The sequence below is a fragment of the Mustela putorius genome, unplaced genomic scaffold (genome assembly GCF_011764305.1).
Source record: "Mustela putorius furo isolate JIRA1106 unplaced genomic scaffold, ASM1176430v1.1 tig00003896_pilon_pilon_pilon, whole genome shotgun sequence".
Classification (NCBI taxonomy): Eukaryota; Metazoa; Chordata; class Mammalia; order Carnivora; family Mustelidae; genus Mustela; species Mustela putorius.
The window spans coordinates 10,959,075-10,976,169 of NW_025422045.1; the positions used below are offsets into that span (position 1 = coordinate 10,959,075).

Sequence of the window (17,095 nt, forward strand, 5' to 3'; positions counted from 1 at the left end):
GACAACTTGAGTTAGAGGATCTAGAAGCAACGCTTTTGTGTTCGTTCAGGCTTATTGGGGCACACACTGGACCTGACTTCCAAGGACTTGAGTCCTCCAGTGCTTATCAGAATCTTGAAGTAGTTCTTAAGCCCTTCGAGCTTTGGTTTCCTTACCTAAAAGTAAGGATAATAAGAATGAGAAATTTTTGTGCAAATCTAATAGCTTCTCTATAAAAAATACAAACTGTAAAGCACAATAGAATCACTGGTTTACAGGGGTTTTCTGAAATAGCCATTTTATATCTGATTTCAGAAAGTGATTTACTGTTAGCTTTCCACAAAGAAACCATGAACAGATACTCCATTATAATCAAGTCATTTCAGGAGAGAAGAATTCCAAGTAGTTAATCCTCAAGGTGTTCCTACTTTCTCCCACATGTATTGCCTCAGTCCTATATTTCTTTCACTGTCATCATTTAGCTTTATATTTCTTGCCTCTCTGTTTTGCCCATCACATTCTTTCTGAACCTTCGATCAAGAGATCACTGTGACTGTAGCTTCCTCGATCTCTAAGGTATTTAGACCATATATGAAAAGACATTACTCTAGTTGATGTGGAGAGTGTTAAAGGCTTGAACCAGGCCGCGTCAACTTATGGAAGAAATATGAAGGCTATGGTGACAGCATTAACTGAGGCAGTTGTGGGGGCAGAAAGGGTATATAGCCAGAGTCATTAGAAAAAATAAGAAAGACCAAATGTAGGGTCCCAGTAGCAAGTTCCTCATATCCTAGGTTAGCAACCAGTATGACCTGTGGATGATCGACCTCTGGATGATCGGGATCTTAAAGAGTTGTTAATATCTGTAACCTAATACATGTTTGATTTGATACTTAAACAGTCTGGGAGTCGGGGAGCTCTGTTGCTTAATCACAAATTATTTTACAATCGGTAGTCCAGCATTTGTAATGGGTTTTAGGCAGAAGGAAGGTTGGCATAGACTGCTATTGAACTTGTACCGTTTATATAAAAGCTTCTTTTTATAACTGCTGTTTACTTTGGATTTCCTAGCTAGAGCCTGGCTAATGTGTTTATCTGTTATAGAAGGCAACAACTGTCAGTGTTGATTTCCTTGAAATGATTTGACCTTTTTTTCCTGTGGATGGCTATTTTAGTATGTGACATACTGGTAAAATCTACCCCCAAAGAAGTCTACCATAAGAACAGATCTCTAAAAAGATCAAGCAATAAAACAAAATTTTTATTAACTGAGCCACAGCTAACTTACATGTGTTTACTAAAAATGTGTCACTGAATTGAAAGATGATATCCAGGGATATTAAAAATTAATCTCACAAGGAAACAAAAAATTTTTGTTTCATATTTATATATATGCTCACATGCATTTATGCACTTGATTTTTATAAAGGCAAAGAAGTGTTTTTCACTTGTTTGGTGCAGGCTACAGAATCATTCAACCTTTTAGTCTTTCAGCATAATATAGTGGAGTCAATGTTCACATCCCATATTTTATTCATTCATTTATTTATTTTTTGTTTATTTATTTTTTTTTTTTAGAGGGAGAGAGAGAGAGAGTGAGGGAGAGGAACAGAGGGAGAGAGAGAATCTTAAGCAATTTCCACATCTAGTGCAGAGCCCAACCCTGGGTTCATGACCTGAGCTGAAATCATGAGACAGACACTCAACTGACTGAGCCACCCAGGCACCCTGGCTATTAAGAATTTGAGATGGAAAACCTTCCAAGTTGGAAAAAGACTTCCATTTGTTATTCTAAATTTACCTAAAATCAGAGTTACTTTTTTTGGTCAATAAATAAAATACCACATAACAAGCAAGGGAACAGTATCTGTGAGTATGGAAACTGATGATCTCACATCGGCTAAGATATAAGAGGTATGGTATTGGTTTAACAGATACCAATTTTTTAAATAAAGAAATAGATTCAGTAATTAAATCTGAATATGGCCAACTCTCACTTTCTATGCTAATGAGAATTAAGAGTTGCATAGATAATTAAAATGGATAACTAATAAAAAAAACCCTCATTGTCTCCTCCAAATCATACTTTTTGTCGTAATGACGGAGATCACAGAGAGGTTTCTCTTTCACCTTGTCTCCCTTATTCTGCTCTGCCTCTCATGGACATCCTGGAAATCTCTGTGGCATTCAAAGAACAGAGAAGCAAGGAATCCAATATATCCCACAAGCCGTGAAGTCTTTGCCTGAAAAGCACAGAACCCAATTTTATCATTTAGAGAAGCTATTACTAGGGCTGAAGCGAGTGAGTAACAGCAGATCCGTTTGTAACTTCCATTTATTTAAAACAGCCTTTGCTCACTTTCTTTCTTGCCTTTTACCTGTCCTCTAAGAGACCCAGGGAGCAACACAGATAAACATCATCTTTCTTGCTTACCTAAAATAAGACTTTCCCTTTTTGATTACTGGTTACTTCTTAAGCCAGATCCTAAGTATTGCTTTCACCATTTTAGTGACCGGATTGTTTTCTTAGGTTTCCTGTCCATTTAGAGAATTTTCCAAGGATTGATAGCACTCTATAAATAATTCACAGAGTAATTGTGTTCCTCTTTTCACTAACCTTTTCTGAAGTACCTTATGTGAGAAGTAGAATGCATCTCAATGGCATTTATTCCACGTGGTGTAGGAAAGAAGGGCCTCTCTCCCTCCCAGGACTGTGGCAGTGCAGTTCTTGTTTTGCCTTTGTGATTAAAAGTTATCGTGCATGCAGTTACTCTTGGGATCCTTGTTCCAAGAGGAAAAAAAGAAGGTGTTTCCCTCCTCATTCTGATGACCATTTTGCTAGCAAATTGGCATTTGTAACATATATTACTGGTTTTACTGAACTTTGAAGTATTTACCATCAGATCTTAGGTCACCCCCTCCATTCTTTTTTTTTTTTATTCAATCATTTGACAGAGAGAGAGAGAAGGGAGAGAGAGAGAGCACAAGCAGGGAGAGCAGCAGGCAGAGGGATAGGCAGGCTCCCCACTGAGCAAGGAGCCTGATGTGGGACTCTATCCCAGAACCCTGGGATCGTGACCTGAGCCAAAGGCAGACGCTTAACCGACTGAGCTGCCCAGGCGCCCAGCCCCTCCATTCTTAACCTGTATCCTACCTCACAGTTGGTAGAGAAGCACAGATGCTTCCTATTAACAATTTTTTTTCTGCTCATGATTTAAAATAATTTGATTAGAGAGTATATAGAAATTAATATGCAGAATAGCACCATAGAAATTAGATGCCTACTTTAATTGTATGAGATTATACAAGCTTTATCAGAAAATATATGATCAGCTCTAGGTTATTTATTTTGTGAACAGGAGTCAGCTGGGACGATTCATATTTTTATGATTCTCCTAGAACTTGAAATTCTAAGCATAAATAATTTCAGCAAACATTGTAAAATACAGATGCAGTTGATCTTTTTTTATGCATGACATAAATTTGTGTGGGGGTCCAGATGTTGGAGTGTGAACACAGGTTGTTTCTCCCTTATGTCCTATGTGAATATAGGACTTTTTAGCATTTTGTTTTGAGATTTTTCTTTATACCCTTTTAAAAGATTCTTCAAGAAATTCACTTTATTCCCTGGACTGATGTATCTTTTAATACATTCTCATTAGGGTTTAGATTGAAGATGAGTCCAACCTTCTAGCCATATATATATTATACTAGACCCATCTTTAAAATTTCAGAGAGCACATAGTATAGCATTAATTGCATTTGTCACCAAGTATAGCTTTGAAATCAGTCCTGTGGTTTTTGAATACCTCCTCTGGGCAAGGTACTGTACTTGGCAGTGGTGGGTAACACCAACATTCAGGGCCCCAGGGAAACCATCCTCTAGGTTCTGTTCCTGGTTTACTGTTTGTATTGTTTCATCTCCTTTACTGGTTTTATCTCATCTTTCTCTCTTCTTTTTTTTTAAAAATACTTATTTATTTATTTATTTGACAGGCAGAGATCACAAGTAGGCAGAGAAAGAGAGGAGGAAGCAGGCTCCCTGCTGAGCAGAGAGCCCCATGTGGGGCTTGATCCCAGGACCCTGGGATCATGACCTGAGCCTAAGGCAGAGGCTTTAACCCACTGAGCCACCCAGGCACCCTCATCTTTCACTCTTCTGAATCTGGAGCGCCTCACGTTCAGTCCTCGGACCTCATTTCTAGTTAATTTAATTCCGGCGAGAGTTTTGTAGTTCTGTGGCTTTACATATTATCTACAAGTTGATGAAACCCAAAAGTGTATCTCCTACTCAGTCCACTCTCCTGAACTTTGAACTCCTATCTAAATACCAGGGAATGTCTTTTAGGGCTCTCAGAATTACCCACAATTGAACTCTTGTTATCCTCTGAAAGCTGCTCCTTCTACAGTTTTTCCAAACTTGATAAATGGAAACTCTATTCCATAAGTTGCTTATGACAGAAACTTTGCAGTCATTCTTGATTCTTCTTTTCCTTCCAGACCATCCACCAAATTTACACACAAATCCTGTTGATACTCATGGAGCTAAAAAGTACAGGATTATATGGTGTAAGGCTGAGTAGGTAAAGTTCCTCTATTTCTGTGAATAAATACTTTGATTCAATCAGCTTGAAATTTTAAGTTTATTTTGCTCATCCCCATATTTTATAAATTCTCTCTGGCTAGAGTCTTTTGTATCATTTCCCCCTTTCCACATCCACCATTACTACCTGGGTTCATTTAATCACTTCTTACATAGAACTGTAACAGCTTTCTAAGTGCTCCTTCCTCTCTGGTTTCTCCTCCTTTTTTGTGGTAACCTGTAGCCAGAGTAAGGATTTTAATATTAAGGTCTAATCCTATCATTCTTCTATCCAAAACCCTTCAGTGGCTTTGTATCAGCCAGTAAATTGGGTTCAGCAAAATTTCAACAACAGTAATAAAAGCTGAAAGACTCAGTTTTCCTGAGAGAAAATAATTGTCTTAGTTAAACTATCACTCAAGAGTGAGGGCAAAATAAATATATCTTCAGAAATGAATATTAAAGTGTGTGTGTGTGTGTGTGTGTGTAGGCAGAGAGAGAGAGAAAGATAAAAAGAGGGGGAAGACGGTTAGTTTATTACTGAAAGAAGTACTTCAGGTAGAAAGAAATGGAATCCAACTGAATCCAGAAAGGAATAAAATGAAAGAAAGCATGATGACTGTTTAGAGAAACCTGATTATATAAAACAATAGTCATGATTAATTCAGGGACATCAAAATGAAGTCAAAAGACTGGACAAAATAATATGAGATGAGAAAGGCTGATTGGAATTTAAAAATTCTAAGTTTTTAAGAAATGTCTTTTTTTTTTTTTAAAGATATCTTTTGCTCATCTGAGAGAGGAAGCAAGCAAGAGCAAGAGCAGAAGGGAGGGTCAGAGGGAGAGGGAGAAGCAGACGCCCCGCTGAGCAGGGAGCCTGACACGGGGCTCAATCCCAGGGTCCTGGGATCAAGACTTGAGCCAAAGGCATCTTAACTGACTAACCAGGCACCCCATTCTAAGATTTTTATATCCTTTGAGAGAAGAATAAAGATAACAATTAACTTAATATTTTGTTGAATCTGGTATGATTATTAAAAATTGTATGGGTAACAAAGGCAAAGAATGAATGTATTACTTCAAAAGAAGTAGAAGGAATAAAAGTGTTCCAGGAGAGAGAGAGGTGTATAGTAGATGAATCAGTGATAGGAATAGAAGCAAATATATCAGTAATTATAATTAATATAGGCAAAAATAAATATCTAATTATAATAAATATATTGCCAACTAATAGATTGGTTAGATTGAACTTTTAGAAATATAGTTATGTGCTATTTTAGACTATTTTAGCATACATTCCTGAAATATAGACAGAGAAAGATTGAAAGCAGAAGGATGGGGAGAAGATACCAAATACTTACCAAAGGAAAGCGGTGATTATATTAATATAAGAGAAAAAAAGATTTTAAGACAAAGTATTATTGGGGGGTACCTAGGTGGCTCAGTGGGTTAAGCATCCCCTGATCTCAGCTCAGGTCTTGATCTCAGGGTCTTGAGTTCGGGCCCTGCACTGGACTCCATGCTGGGTGTGGAGCCTACTTAAAAAAAAAGTATAAAAAAAAGTATTATTAGGGATAGAAGGGACTACTATACGTTAATAGAAGAAAAAGACCATAATTACATAATAGCTCTAAACTTATATGTAACTAATAACCTTAAGATACATAAAGTGAAAAATGGTGAGAATTAAAAGGAAGATTTGATAAATTCAGTTATAGTGGGAAAATGCCTCTTGGTAATAAATAGGTTAGTCAGACCCAAATTAGTAAGCATACAGAAGATTTGAAGACCACGATCAACAGGCTGGTTACATGGTCAGACGTAGAACTCTTTGTCAGTCAAATGAGAATATATGTTATTTTGAGGTACAGAAAATTTAATTTTTTAAAAACCAAAGGCCACAAAGCAAGGTACAGAAAATTTAATTTTTTAAAAACCATAGGGCACAAAGCAAGTCTCAGTAAAGTCTGAAACATACAGATGTTTTTCTTTAGTTTAGAGTGGTTAGTTTAGAAATTATTAGTGGTTAGTTTAGAAATTATTAATAAGGGCACTTGTCTGGCTCAGTCAGTAGAGCCTGTGACTCTTGATTTCAGGGTCATGAGTTTAAGCCCCATGTTGAGTGTAGAGCTTACTTTAAAAAAATAAATAAAATTTTAAAAAGTTAAAAAAAGACATCATTAATAAGTTAACCCTCATACATTTGGAAATTAAAATGTACCCATCTGAACAACTTATGGGTCGTATAATACATTATCATGGAATAAAAACATTTAGAGCTGAAAAAAACCATACATGAATACTCATGTGATTCAAAGTCATTACCTAAAGCATAGTTTTTTGTATAACATTAGAGAAGAGTAACTGGATATTAATAGGTTTAGCATCTAACTTAAGAAAATTTTTTTTGATGGAAGGAAGGAAAGGAGTACAAAAGAAAAAATAAATCAAAATTCAAGAAACAACTCAAGGAAACCAACAGTTGGTTGCTTGGAAAAATTGACTAAGTATAACAGAAAGAAGACACAAATAACAAACTTTGGGTGAAAAAAGGAGACGTAATTCTAGATAGCAGAGATTTTTAAAATAAGAGGCTACAGTGAATAACTTTATGACAAAATTGAAAACAAAGTGGACAATTTCCTAGAAAAACCTAAAACTGCCTAAAGAAAAATAAAAAACAAAAATAGACCTATACCAAGTAGAAATAGATCCATTCAGTCAACAAATATTTATAAAATGTGCCCAGCACAGTTTTAGGCACTGGAGATACAGTAGTGAATAAAAAAACAAAAGTGCCTGTTTTCATGGAGCTTGCTTTCTAGTGGTAGGAGACAGATAATAAATTAATAAACTGTGTTAAGTATTGATAAATTCTATGAAGAGTAAAGAAAGAGAGAATGAGCTCTTTTATGTAGGATATTCAAAGAAGTAACTGTGGACCTGCAGGAAGTAAGAGAGCAAACCAAGTGGATATTGAAGGAAGAGTTTTCCAGGCCTGAGGAGTAGATGCAAAGGGCCTGAGGCAGGTGGATATTTGGAGGAGCAGAGTGAGTACTGTGGATAAGGGAGATTGGCAGAACCAGAAATCAGTGAGTAACCATAGGCCAGATCTTGGTATCCTTCTAAAGACTCTTGATGCAGCAGTTGGAAATCTACCCTTGAAATAGGGATAATGATAATAACTTCTACTTATATGTCAAATGATATCTCAAAGTTGGGGAAAAATGATTTTTACTCATAAGATTATGGAATCAATTAATTAAATGCATGTAAAATTTCTTTGTAAAGCTTCATCCAAGTGATGTTCTTTTCACCCAGAGGTAGTACTCATTTTGTGAGTATTTATTAAGTATGGAGCACCTACCATGCCAGGACTTGTGCAAAGTGTAAAGAATACAAAGATGATTAAGACATGGTATTGTTTCCTACCCATATGGAAGATAAATGTAAGTAACTTTTCTGTAGTGTGCTAAGTGTTATAACAGAGATACTAAAGTCTAAAGACTAGGAGAGGCCTCAGATTTTTATTTTATAATATGAGGGTGTATACTGAAAAAAGGTATATAGATTTTTTTTAAAAGATATTATTTACTTATTTGACAGACAGAGATCACAAGCAGGCAGAGAGGCAGGCAGAGAGAGAGGAGAAAGCAGGCTCCCCTTGGAGCAGAGAGCCCAATGTGGGGCTCGATCCCAGGACCCTGATATCATGACCAGAGCCAAAGGCAGAGGCTTAACCCACTGAGCCACCCAGGTATATAGATTTTTTTTTAAGGTAGTTTATATTAATAATAATTAACAACAGCTTTCCTGGGGCGCCTGGGTGGCTCAGTGGGTTAAGCCGCTGCCTTCGGCTCAGGTCATGATCTCAGAGTCCTGGGATCGAGTCCCGCATCGGGCTCTCTGCTCAGCGGAGAGCCTGCTTCCCTCTCTCTCTCTGCCTGCCTCTCCATCTACTTGTGATTTCTCTCTGTCAAATAAATAAATAAAATCTTTAAAAAAAAACAAAACAGCTTTCCTGTTAAGCTAAGGAGAATGAAAATTAGGCTTCTCATTTAGCAACAGTGATGGTCAGGTGGTTTCTGCTGAGACAAAACACCAGATGTGGCACTTAACGATACCTGTCTGCAGTATAAATAAGTTTTGGCAAGAGCTAACGGTGGTGAGACCCTGAATCTTGGTATAGCTGCAGCCTTTCAGATGACTGATTCTTTGTCTTCAACAAGTTGGTTTATCATGAAATAATAGAACTTGAATTTCTTAACTGAAAATTACACAGCGCAGGCTTCTGCCAGTCTTCATTATGAAAGCTTTATTAGCCTTCATTTGTAGAGCACACAGTCTGACTCTTAAAAGCATAGAGAGAACTCTTTCAATCAGTTTTAGCAGGTTTTACTTGTAAACCACCTAGCTACCCTGAAAACTTCCTTGGATCCTGACATTACTGCATGTTTACAGTGCTCCAGGCCCTGTGCTCAGTGCTCTACCTACATCATCTCATTGAGTCCTCACAACTCTATCAAGTAAGGTCTGATTACCCCCTTTCCAGACTTGAGACATCATGAGGTTTTCTAATAGTTCAGGTTCACGTTAGGAAGTGGTAGAGCTGGAACATGCAAAAGAGTGAAACTGGACCATTTTCTTTCATCATATACAAAAATAAACTCAAAATGGATTAAAGACCTAAAATCCTTAAAGAGAGCACAGGCAGTAATTTCTCTGACATAGTGACATTTTTCCAGCTATGTCTCCTGTGGCAACGGAAACAAAAACAAAAATAAACTTTATTGGAACTACATCAAAATTAAAAGCTTCTACACAGCAAAGGAAATAATCAACAAAACTAAAAGGCAATATACAGAATGGGAGAAGATTTTTACAAATGACAGATTCAGTAAAGGGTTAGTATCCAAAATATATAAAGAACTTATACAAATACAACTGAACACCCAAAAACCAAATAATCAATTTTAAAATGGACAGAAGATACAAACATTTTTCCAGGGACAACATCCAGGTGGCCAAGAGACACATGAAAAGATGCTCAACATCACTCACTGTCAGGAAAATGCAAATCACAATGAGGGGGTGCCTGGGTGGCTCAGTGGGTTAAGCCTCTGCCTTCAGCTCAAGTCATGATCCCAGGGTCCTGGGATCGAGCCCCAAGTCGGGCTCTCTGCTCAGCAGGGACTCTGCTCAGTCTGCTTCCCCCCACGTCTGCCTGCCTCTCTGCCTGCTTGTGATCTCTGTCTGTCAAATAAACAAATAAAATCTTAAAAAACAAGACCACCACAATGAGGTATTTCCCCATACCTGTCGGAGTGGCTAAAATCAATACAAGAAAAACAAGTTTGGGCAAGAATATAGACAAAAAGGAGCTCTCTTGCACTGTTGATGGGAATGCAAGCAGCTGCAGCCACAATGGGAGACAGTAGGGATGTTCCTCGAAAAGTTAAAAACAGAACTACCCTATAATCTAGGAATCACACTACTGGGTATCTACCCAAGGAATACAAAAATAGTAATCCAAAAGGATACCCACACCTGAAGTTTAAAACCTCATTATTCCCAATAGCCAAGATATGGAACAGGCCAGGTGTCCATCGATTGATGATTGGTATATATACACAATGGAATATTACTCAGCCGTAAAGAAGAATGAAATCTTGTCATTTGCAACAACACAGATGGAGCTAGAGAGTATAATGCTAACAAAAGAGAAAGACAAATACCTTATGATTTCACTCATGTGTCGAATTTAAGAAACAAAAGAAATGAGCAAAGCAGGGGGTCAGGGTAAGAGAAACAAACCAAGAAACAGACTCTTAACTGTAGAGAACAAACTAGTTCTTACCAGAGCAGAGATAAGGGGGTGGGTTAAATAGATGATGGCGATTAAGTAGTGCACTCATCATGAGCACAAGGTATTGTTTGGAAATGTTGAATCACTGTATTGTATGCCTGAAACTAATACTATGTTAACTAACTGCAATTGAAATAAAAACTTAAAAAAAAGAAGTGGTGGCAGAATGGCGATCAGAACCTGAGCAATGACTTAGAACCTACACCCTGTGCTCTTCTGCCTCCCGTGATAGATTAGCAATACTTGCAGAATGTTTCTTTGCCTGGAAAGACACAGATGTGATGGCCCTAAGCCTGATGGAAACAGTATCTTTGTAAGTTTTTTTTTTTTTAAGATTTTATTTATTTATTTGATAGAGATCACAAGTAGGCAGATAGGTGGGCAGGGGTGGGGCGGGGAGCAGGCTGCCAAGCAGAGAGCCCAATGTGGGGCTTGATCCCAGGACCCTGGGATCATGACCTGAGCCAAAGGCAGAGGCTTTAACCCATTGAGCCATCCAGGTGCCCCTTTCTTTGTAAGTTTTGAATTAAGTATTTCCCTGACCTGCAGTTAAGAAAACTTAAACATCACCATATTTTTCCTTAAGGTCCTAAAATATATGTACTGTGCCACAGTTCCAGTCCTGGCCTTGTCATTGACTAAGTTTGGACAAATTCTTTAAGCCTGGCTTTTGGGTGTTTACAATGTAAAAAGTAGGTATTAGATTAGATAATTCTCTATGTGACTTATGAGCACAATAAATTATCTGATTCTGTACAAAAAAATTAAAGGTTGATACCAACTTTTTGTCACTCATCTAAAACCTTTTGTTCCAAATGAAAAAAATAATTTAAGAAAATATGGACAGTAAGTGTTCCCCTCTTTTTACTCATTTTCTTGGTATTTTAAGTACTCAAAAAATTTATACCAGGCTATTGGTTCATGACATCCGAAGTGTATATGTTGTGTGCTCAATTTTAAGGGCTGGGGATATTCCCAGAAGGTCTGTGCTGGTCACAAAGCAGAACACTCAAGGACTCAGCACTAAAAATATCACATAAAAATGCTTCTTTCATGCACTCATTGGAACAGGTAATTACTGTGGCAACAATAAACTAATTTGAAGTGTTAGCTGTTAATTAAGACAATGCAGAGGTGTATGGTTGTCCTTTGGTGTAACCAGAGCCTCCATTCAAACTTCATTAATCACTTTATAGTTAATGTGTTGGGGAAGGTCAAGACAATTGAGATGGAGTACCCATTGAAAGTAAACAAATTCTTTTCTCCAGGTAGAATGCCATTTGCAAAGTTAAAGGACACATTGGACTCATGCCGGGCCTTGCCTTTGTCATCCACTTCTCCTGGATGATTAAATGTTACACGGGTACTGTCATTGCAGTGTAAACCAAACCTCAGAGCGTCTTTATTGCTCGAAATCGAACCCAAACTTCCACGGATGAATTAGCGTGCGTCATAATTAAATCATCAAGCCTCTCCCTTTTAATTCACTTGGAAATAGGAGACCTTTCTTTTGGAAAAGACATCAGCTTTCTTGACAAGCTTATTAAGTTGCCAAACTATCCAATATGGTATACACATTAGACTATCTTTTAGTCATCTCCTTATCACTGCTGTTGATCTCAAATGTCCAGGTGTTGCTTGTTGTCCAAAGTAACACCACTATTCTTTTTGCAAATTTTGAATCCCTGTGTATGCATTCAACATACACAACAATATGTTTTATTTTCGTATTTCAGTCCTGGGTTAGGAATTCTAATATACAGCATTTTTAAAAGTTGAAATTGGAAGAATTTATGGTGTACAGGGGGAAAATAATATATCATTAAATCTTACATATTATATTAACTATATTTGCATAGAATAAGGTTATTAACTTCCTTCAGATCACATTTCAGTTTAGCTTAGTCCAACAACTTCTCTGTCAGGCAGTGAGAAAAATAGTGTTAGTCATTATATACCAGTATATTATATGAGTTCAGATACATCATGAATCAAATCATGACCTGAAATGTAGTTTCACATTATAAAAATCTGGTATTAACATACATATATACAACATACAATTAAATGGTAACTTATTCTGGGGCACCTGGGTGGCTCAGTGGGTTAAAGCCTCTGCCTTCAGCTTGGGTCATGATCTCAGGGTCCTGGGATCGAGCCCCGCATGGGGCTCTCTGCTCAGCGGGGAGCCTGCTTCCTCTCTCTCTGCCTGCCTCTCTGACTACTTGTGATCTCTCTGTCTCTGTCAAGTAAATAAATAAAATCTTAAAAAAAAAAATGGTAACTTGTTCTGAAACTAGTATAATATGAGGATTCCATTTATAAAATGTATACCACTTTATGTAAAGTATAAAAAATTTTAAAATAATTTAAGTTTTATAATTCTATTAGTATTTAATATACTAGGGAGGTTGATACTTAGAGAAAATCTTTAGACATCTTACAGATTAAAAAAACTTCAGTAAAGTGAACAGTCACCACTTAGTTTTTATAATCTTGCCTTTCTTTAAATGTGATATTCTTGAATTAATTTATAATTAATTGTTAAAAGCTAAGTTTACCTTATGTAGTTGGCTTGACCTTTGTATACTCAAATATGAAAAGCAGAACACATTTCTTTTAACACTAATATATGTAGTATTTACATACATATATACATATATATATATTTCTAGTCTTACCTAAATTTATAACATTTTGTATGTGAAAAGTTACAAATATTTGCAGGCCTTTAATAACTAAACCATTTCTGTAAGTTGGTCACTTAAAAAACACTTGTCAGTGATTATAAAAACTTTGTAAATTTGCTAAAAAATCATTGAATTACAGACTTCATTGAATCTTACATATGTAATTGCACCTTAGTAAAGCTGTTAAAAAATTTGTCAAAGCAACCAGAGATTTCTTCCAAAACAAAAGGGAGCGATGTTTTCTTTTTGATAATAGGAGAATATATGTTTTATTTTTATTTTAAGAAATGGGCAGTTTCTCCTACCAAATCATTGCCAAATCATCATTGGGAGCCTGATAAATGTATTTCGCAACTCAACAGGTTAAAGGGAATTCCCAAGAAGCTAACTTCCATTCCCACCCCCACATCTCCCCCATGCAATCACATCTTAACACAACTGGGTGAGAGGAAGAACACTGCTTTTGGCTGATGTGCAAGTCTGTACTTTTATAGACTTCCAATAATAGTGCTTGTTGATTTTGTGTGGTTTGTCTTGACATTTTTATATAAGACAGATTGTCCCTGAATAATGGTCAGAATGTACGGTCCATGTAAAAGTGGTGTGAAAGACGACGTGTCATTTAAACACAAAGGGTCTTAATGAGAAGTAATGGTATCTTATTTCTGCAAACCTTACTCCCTTAACTCTTTTTCATAAATGAATGTATTTTTGTTCCTTGATTTAAACTGTAGTTATTTCCCTTTATCCGATCATTTGAGCTTGTCTCTTTTCTAAAGCTTTTTTAATTTTGAGAGATGCCAGCTTTAGGAAAAGATGAACCACATACTTGAGCCTGATTAAGTCTGTGATCTCTTATATGAACTTATATCTTAAGCCATAGCTAATTCCATGTGTTCTGAGATTATTTTGATGAAATGTAGGTATATAATGTATCTGTTCCTGTAATTGAAGGAAACAAAAGGAAAACCTCCCACTTTATATGGCTCTATACAGTGCTTAGCAGAAGACTTCAGAAGATTCCCCCTGCCCCCCCCACCTCCCCCCCTCCCCCCCCATGCCACCCACAGTGCCAGTCAGTTGTAAGGGTCTGGAGTCAGAAGAGGTCTGACTCTTCAGACCTCTGAGGGTTTGAGATCTAGTTCTGCCACTTACTGACTTCATGCTGTTGGGAAAACTGCTTAGCTTTTCTGGACTCCAGGGCTCTCCATTTATAAAGGGAGGATAATAATACCAGCATTACCTCAGAGGGTTATTTTAAGGTAATGTATGATGAGTCACTGTGTAAACCATGGAGCTCAATAGAAATATGAACTGCTAATGTTATTAGTGTTCTTTGAAAGTATCATATATCTCATCACTACAGATATGTTCAGATTCACATTGATGTCCTTAACCATTCTGCAGGTTGTTTAGTATCCCAAGTGATTTTGTTATTTTTTTCCTTCCCATAGAGCATATCATGTCCCGAGTGGGAAAATATTAGCTGTAAAGGTAAGTGCTGAATAAATTTTATGAAATTCATGAAGTTCTTTATTTTAAAAGATTTTATTTTATTTTTATTTTATTTATCTAAGAGAGAGAATAAGAAAGAGCGGGGGGAGAGGGAAGGGGAAGAGGAAGAAACAGACTCCCTGCTGAACAGGGAGCCTAACACAGGACTTGATCCCAAGACCCTGAGATCATGACCTGAACCAAAGGTAGATGCTTAACGACTGAGCCACCCAGGCACCCCGAAATTCATGAAGTTCTTGATGCTCACTACTTTCTTTTCCCCTGTTAGCTTGAGTCACAGGTATCATGAAAGAGGAGATGGAGTGGTTTAACTGTTGGATGGTAGGTTATGGAAGCTATGGTCCTGTTGTGATACTCAGCTCCCTCCTCTCTCAGAGGGTACCTTCACCCCTAAAGCACTGCTTTCCCATCTGTTATTTGTTCCTTTAGATAACATAACTCTTAGATTGTTGCTGTTAAAATATTTAAAGACAGTCAGCTTTAGTTTATTCACACCAAGAGAGGGGAGCATTCCGATAAATCATCTGCAAAACTATTTGGCCTTGTAAGTGCATTATAATTTCTCATAATTTCATACGTTTTGAATTATGTCTAAGCTAGGCTAATATTAAAATTCTTGTGCATGATTATTTAGTTGGGTATGGCAAGGTGCTAACAGCTGTTTCTGGAAAGGATTAAAAGCAATTTTAAAGGAAGACACATTTAAAAAAGAGCTACTAAAGTAGAGACTTTGAATAAATGAAAACAGTAGGTGTTTACAAATACGCTGTCTACTAGACCTGACCTTAAACTGAGCTTTAGAGAGAGGACTATATCTCACTTTATATCCCTAGGTTCTATAAAATTTATAAAACATACTAAATGCTTAAACTGAGTTGAGGGAATGATTTAAGAGTAGTTATGAATATTGAGTTTAAACTTTATCTGAGTTGATTGAATGAATGATTAAAGAGTAGATACAATTAGACATGCCTAGGTGGCTCAGTCCGTTAAGCATCTGACTCTTCGTTTTGGCTTGTGTCATGATCTCAAGGTCTTGAGATCAAGCCCGGCATCATTTTCCCCAGTCCACATGGAGTCTGCTTGAGATGCTCTCTCCCTGTGCTTCTCCTACTTGTGCTCTTTCTCTTTTTCTCTCTAAAGTGAATGGATAAATCTTTTTTTTTTTTAAGATTTTATTTATTTATTTATTTATTTGTTTGACAGACAGAGTTCACAAGTAGGCAGAGAGGCAGGCAGAGAGAGAGATTGGAGGAAGCATGCTCCCCGCCGAGCAGAGAGCCCGATCCAGGGCTCGATCCCAGAACCCCGGGATCATGACCCAAGCTGAAGGCAAGAGATTTTAACCCACTGAGCCACCCAGGTGCCCCTGAATGAATAAATCTTAAAAAATAAAAATAAACTTCTTACTTAGCCCTGAGCTTCTTGGCAGCCAAGGCAAAAACCATGTAACTTACTTAACAGTCCTACTGTGGAGAGTAGAGAGAAAGAAATGTGCTATTTCTTCAAAACCGGCGTTTTTTTTTTTTTTTTTAATTAAATCTTAGCAGAAATTTATTTCAAATAAAAAGACACAACAGGCTGTAAGTAAAAGGCTATATCAGCCTCTTTTTCTCTCTTAGTCTTTTTTTCTCTCTTTAATAGTTCATTTTTGGATAGTTTCTGTTGTCATATACTCAGGTTTTCGTCCACATTGTCTAATCTGCTGTTAACCTTGTTTGTTGTATTTTTCATTTCAGACGCTGTACTTTTTATCCCTAGAAGTTTGTGTGTCCTTTTTATATCTTCCACATCTTTACTTAACATGCTTAATTTTCCTTCTGTCTTCTTGAATATATGTAATGTAGTTACAGAGTATGTGGAATATGATTAACTGAATTGATGGTTTTGTCTATTAATTCCATCAGATGTAGCATTTGGGTTCAGTTTTGACTGATTGCTTCCCCCCCCTCATTTTGGGTTGTATTTTCTTATCTTTTTAAAAAGATTTATTTTTATTTATTTTAGAGAGAGGGTAAGCACGTAGGGGGAGGGGCAGAGGGAGAAAGAATCCTGAAGCAGACTCTACACTGAGTGCAGAGCCTGACACAGGGTTCGATCCCAGGACTCTGAGATCATGACCCGAGCTGAAATCAGGCGTCAGCCCCTTAAGCTACTGAGCCACCCAGGTGCCCAGTTTTTTCTAATTTTTTAAAAAATCTTATCATTAAGATTGGATGCTAGTCATGCATCATAGACACTAGATTTTTTTTTTTGTATTCTTATAAATATTCTTGAGCTTATTCTGAGAAGCTGTTTAGTGACTTTGAAACAGTTTAATCATTTCAAGACTTGCTTTTAAGCTTTATTAGTTGGGACCAGCCTAGTGGTTAGTTGGGAACTAATTTACCCCCACTCAATTAAGGCAGCTGTCTTCTGTATATTCTACCAGTGCTGGTGACAGTTAAGAGGTTTTCCCCCTCT

At 37.0% G+C, this 17,095-nt stretch overlaps 1 protein-coding gene across 10 annotated transcripts in view; it reads left to right on the plus strand.

Moving 5' to 3' along the window:
- The window catches only part of MAP2K5 (mitogen-activated protein kinase kinase 5), a 261,852-nt gene that overhangs the window by 69,997 nt on the left and 174,760 nt on the right, over positions 1 to 17,095 (plus strand). For all 10 annotated transcript variants that reach the window (XR_006602776.1, XM_013059472.2, XM_013059471.2 and 7 more), the window contains exon 9: positions 14,572 to 14,611. Coding sequence is in view for 9 of the 10 variants with exons in the window: in XM_013059472.2 (XP_012914926.1) it covers positions 14,572 to 14,611 (40 nt within the window). In the remaining variant the exon portion in view is untranslated. The remainder of the gene's footprint in view (positions 1 to 14,571; positions 14,612 to 17,095) is intronic.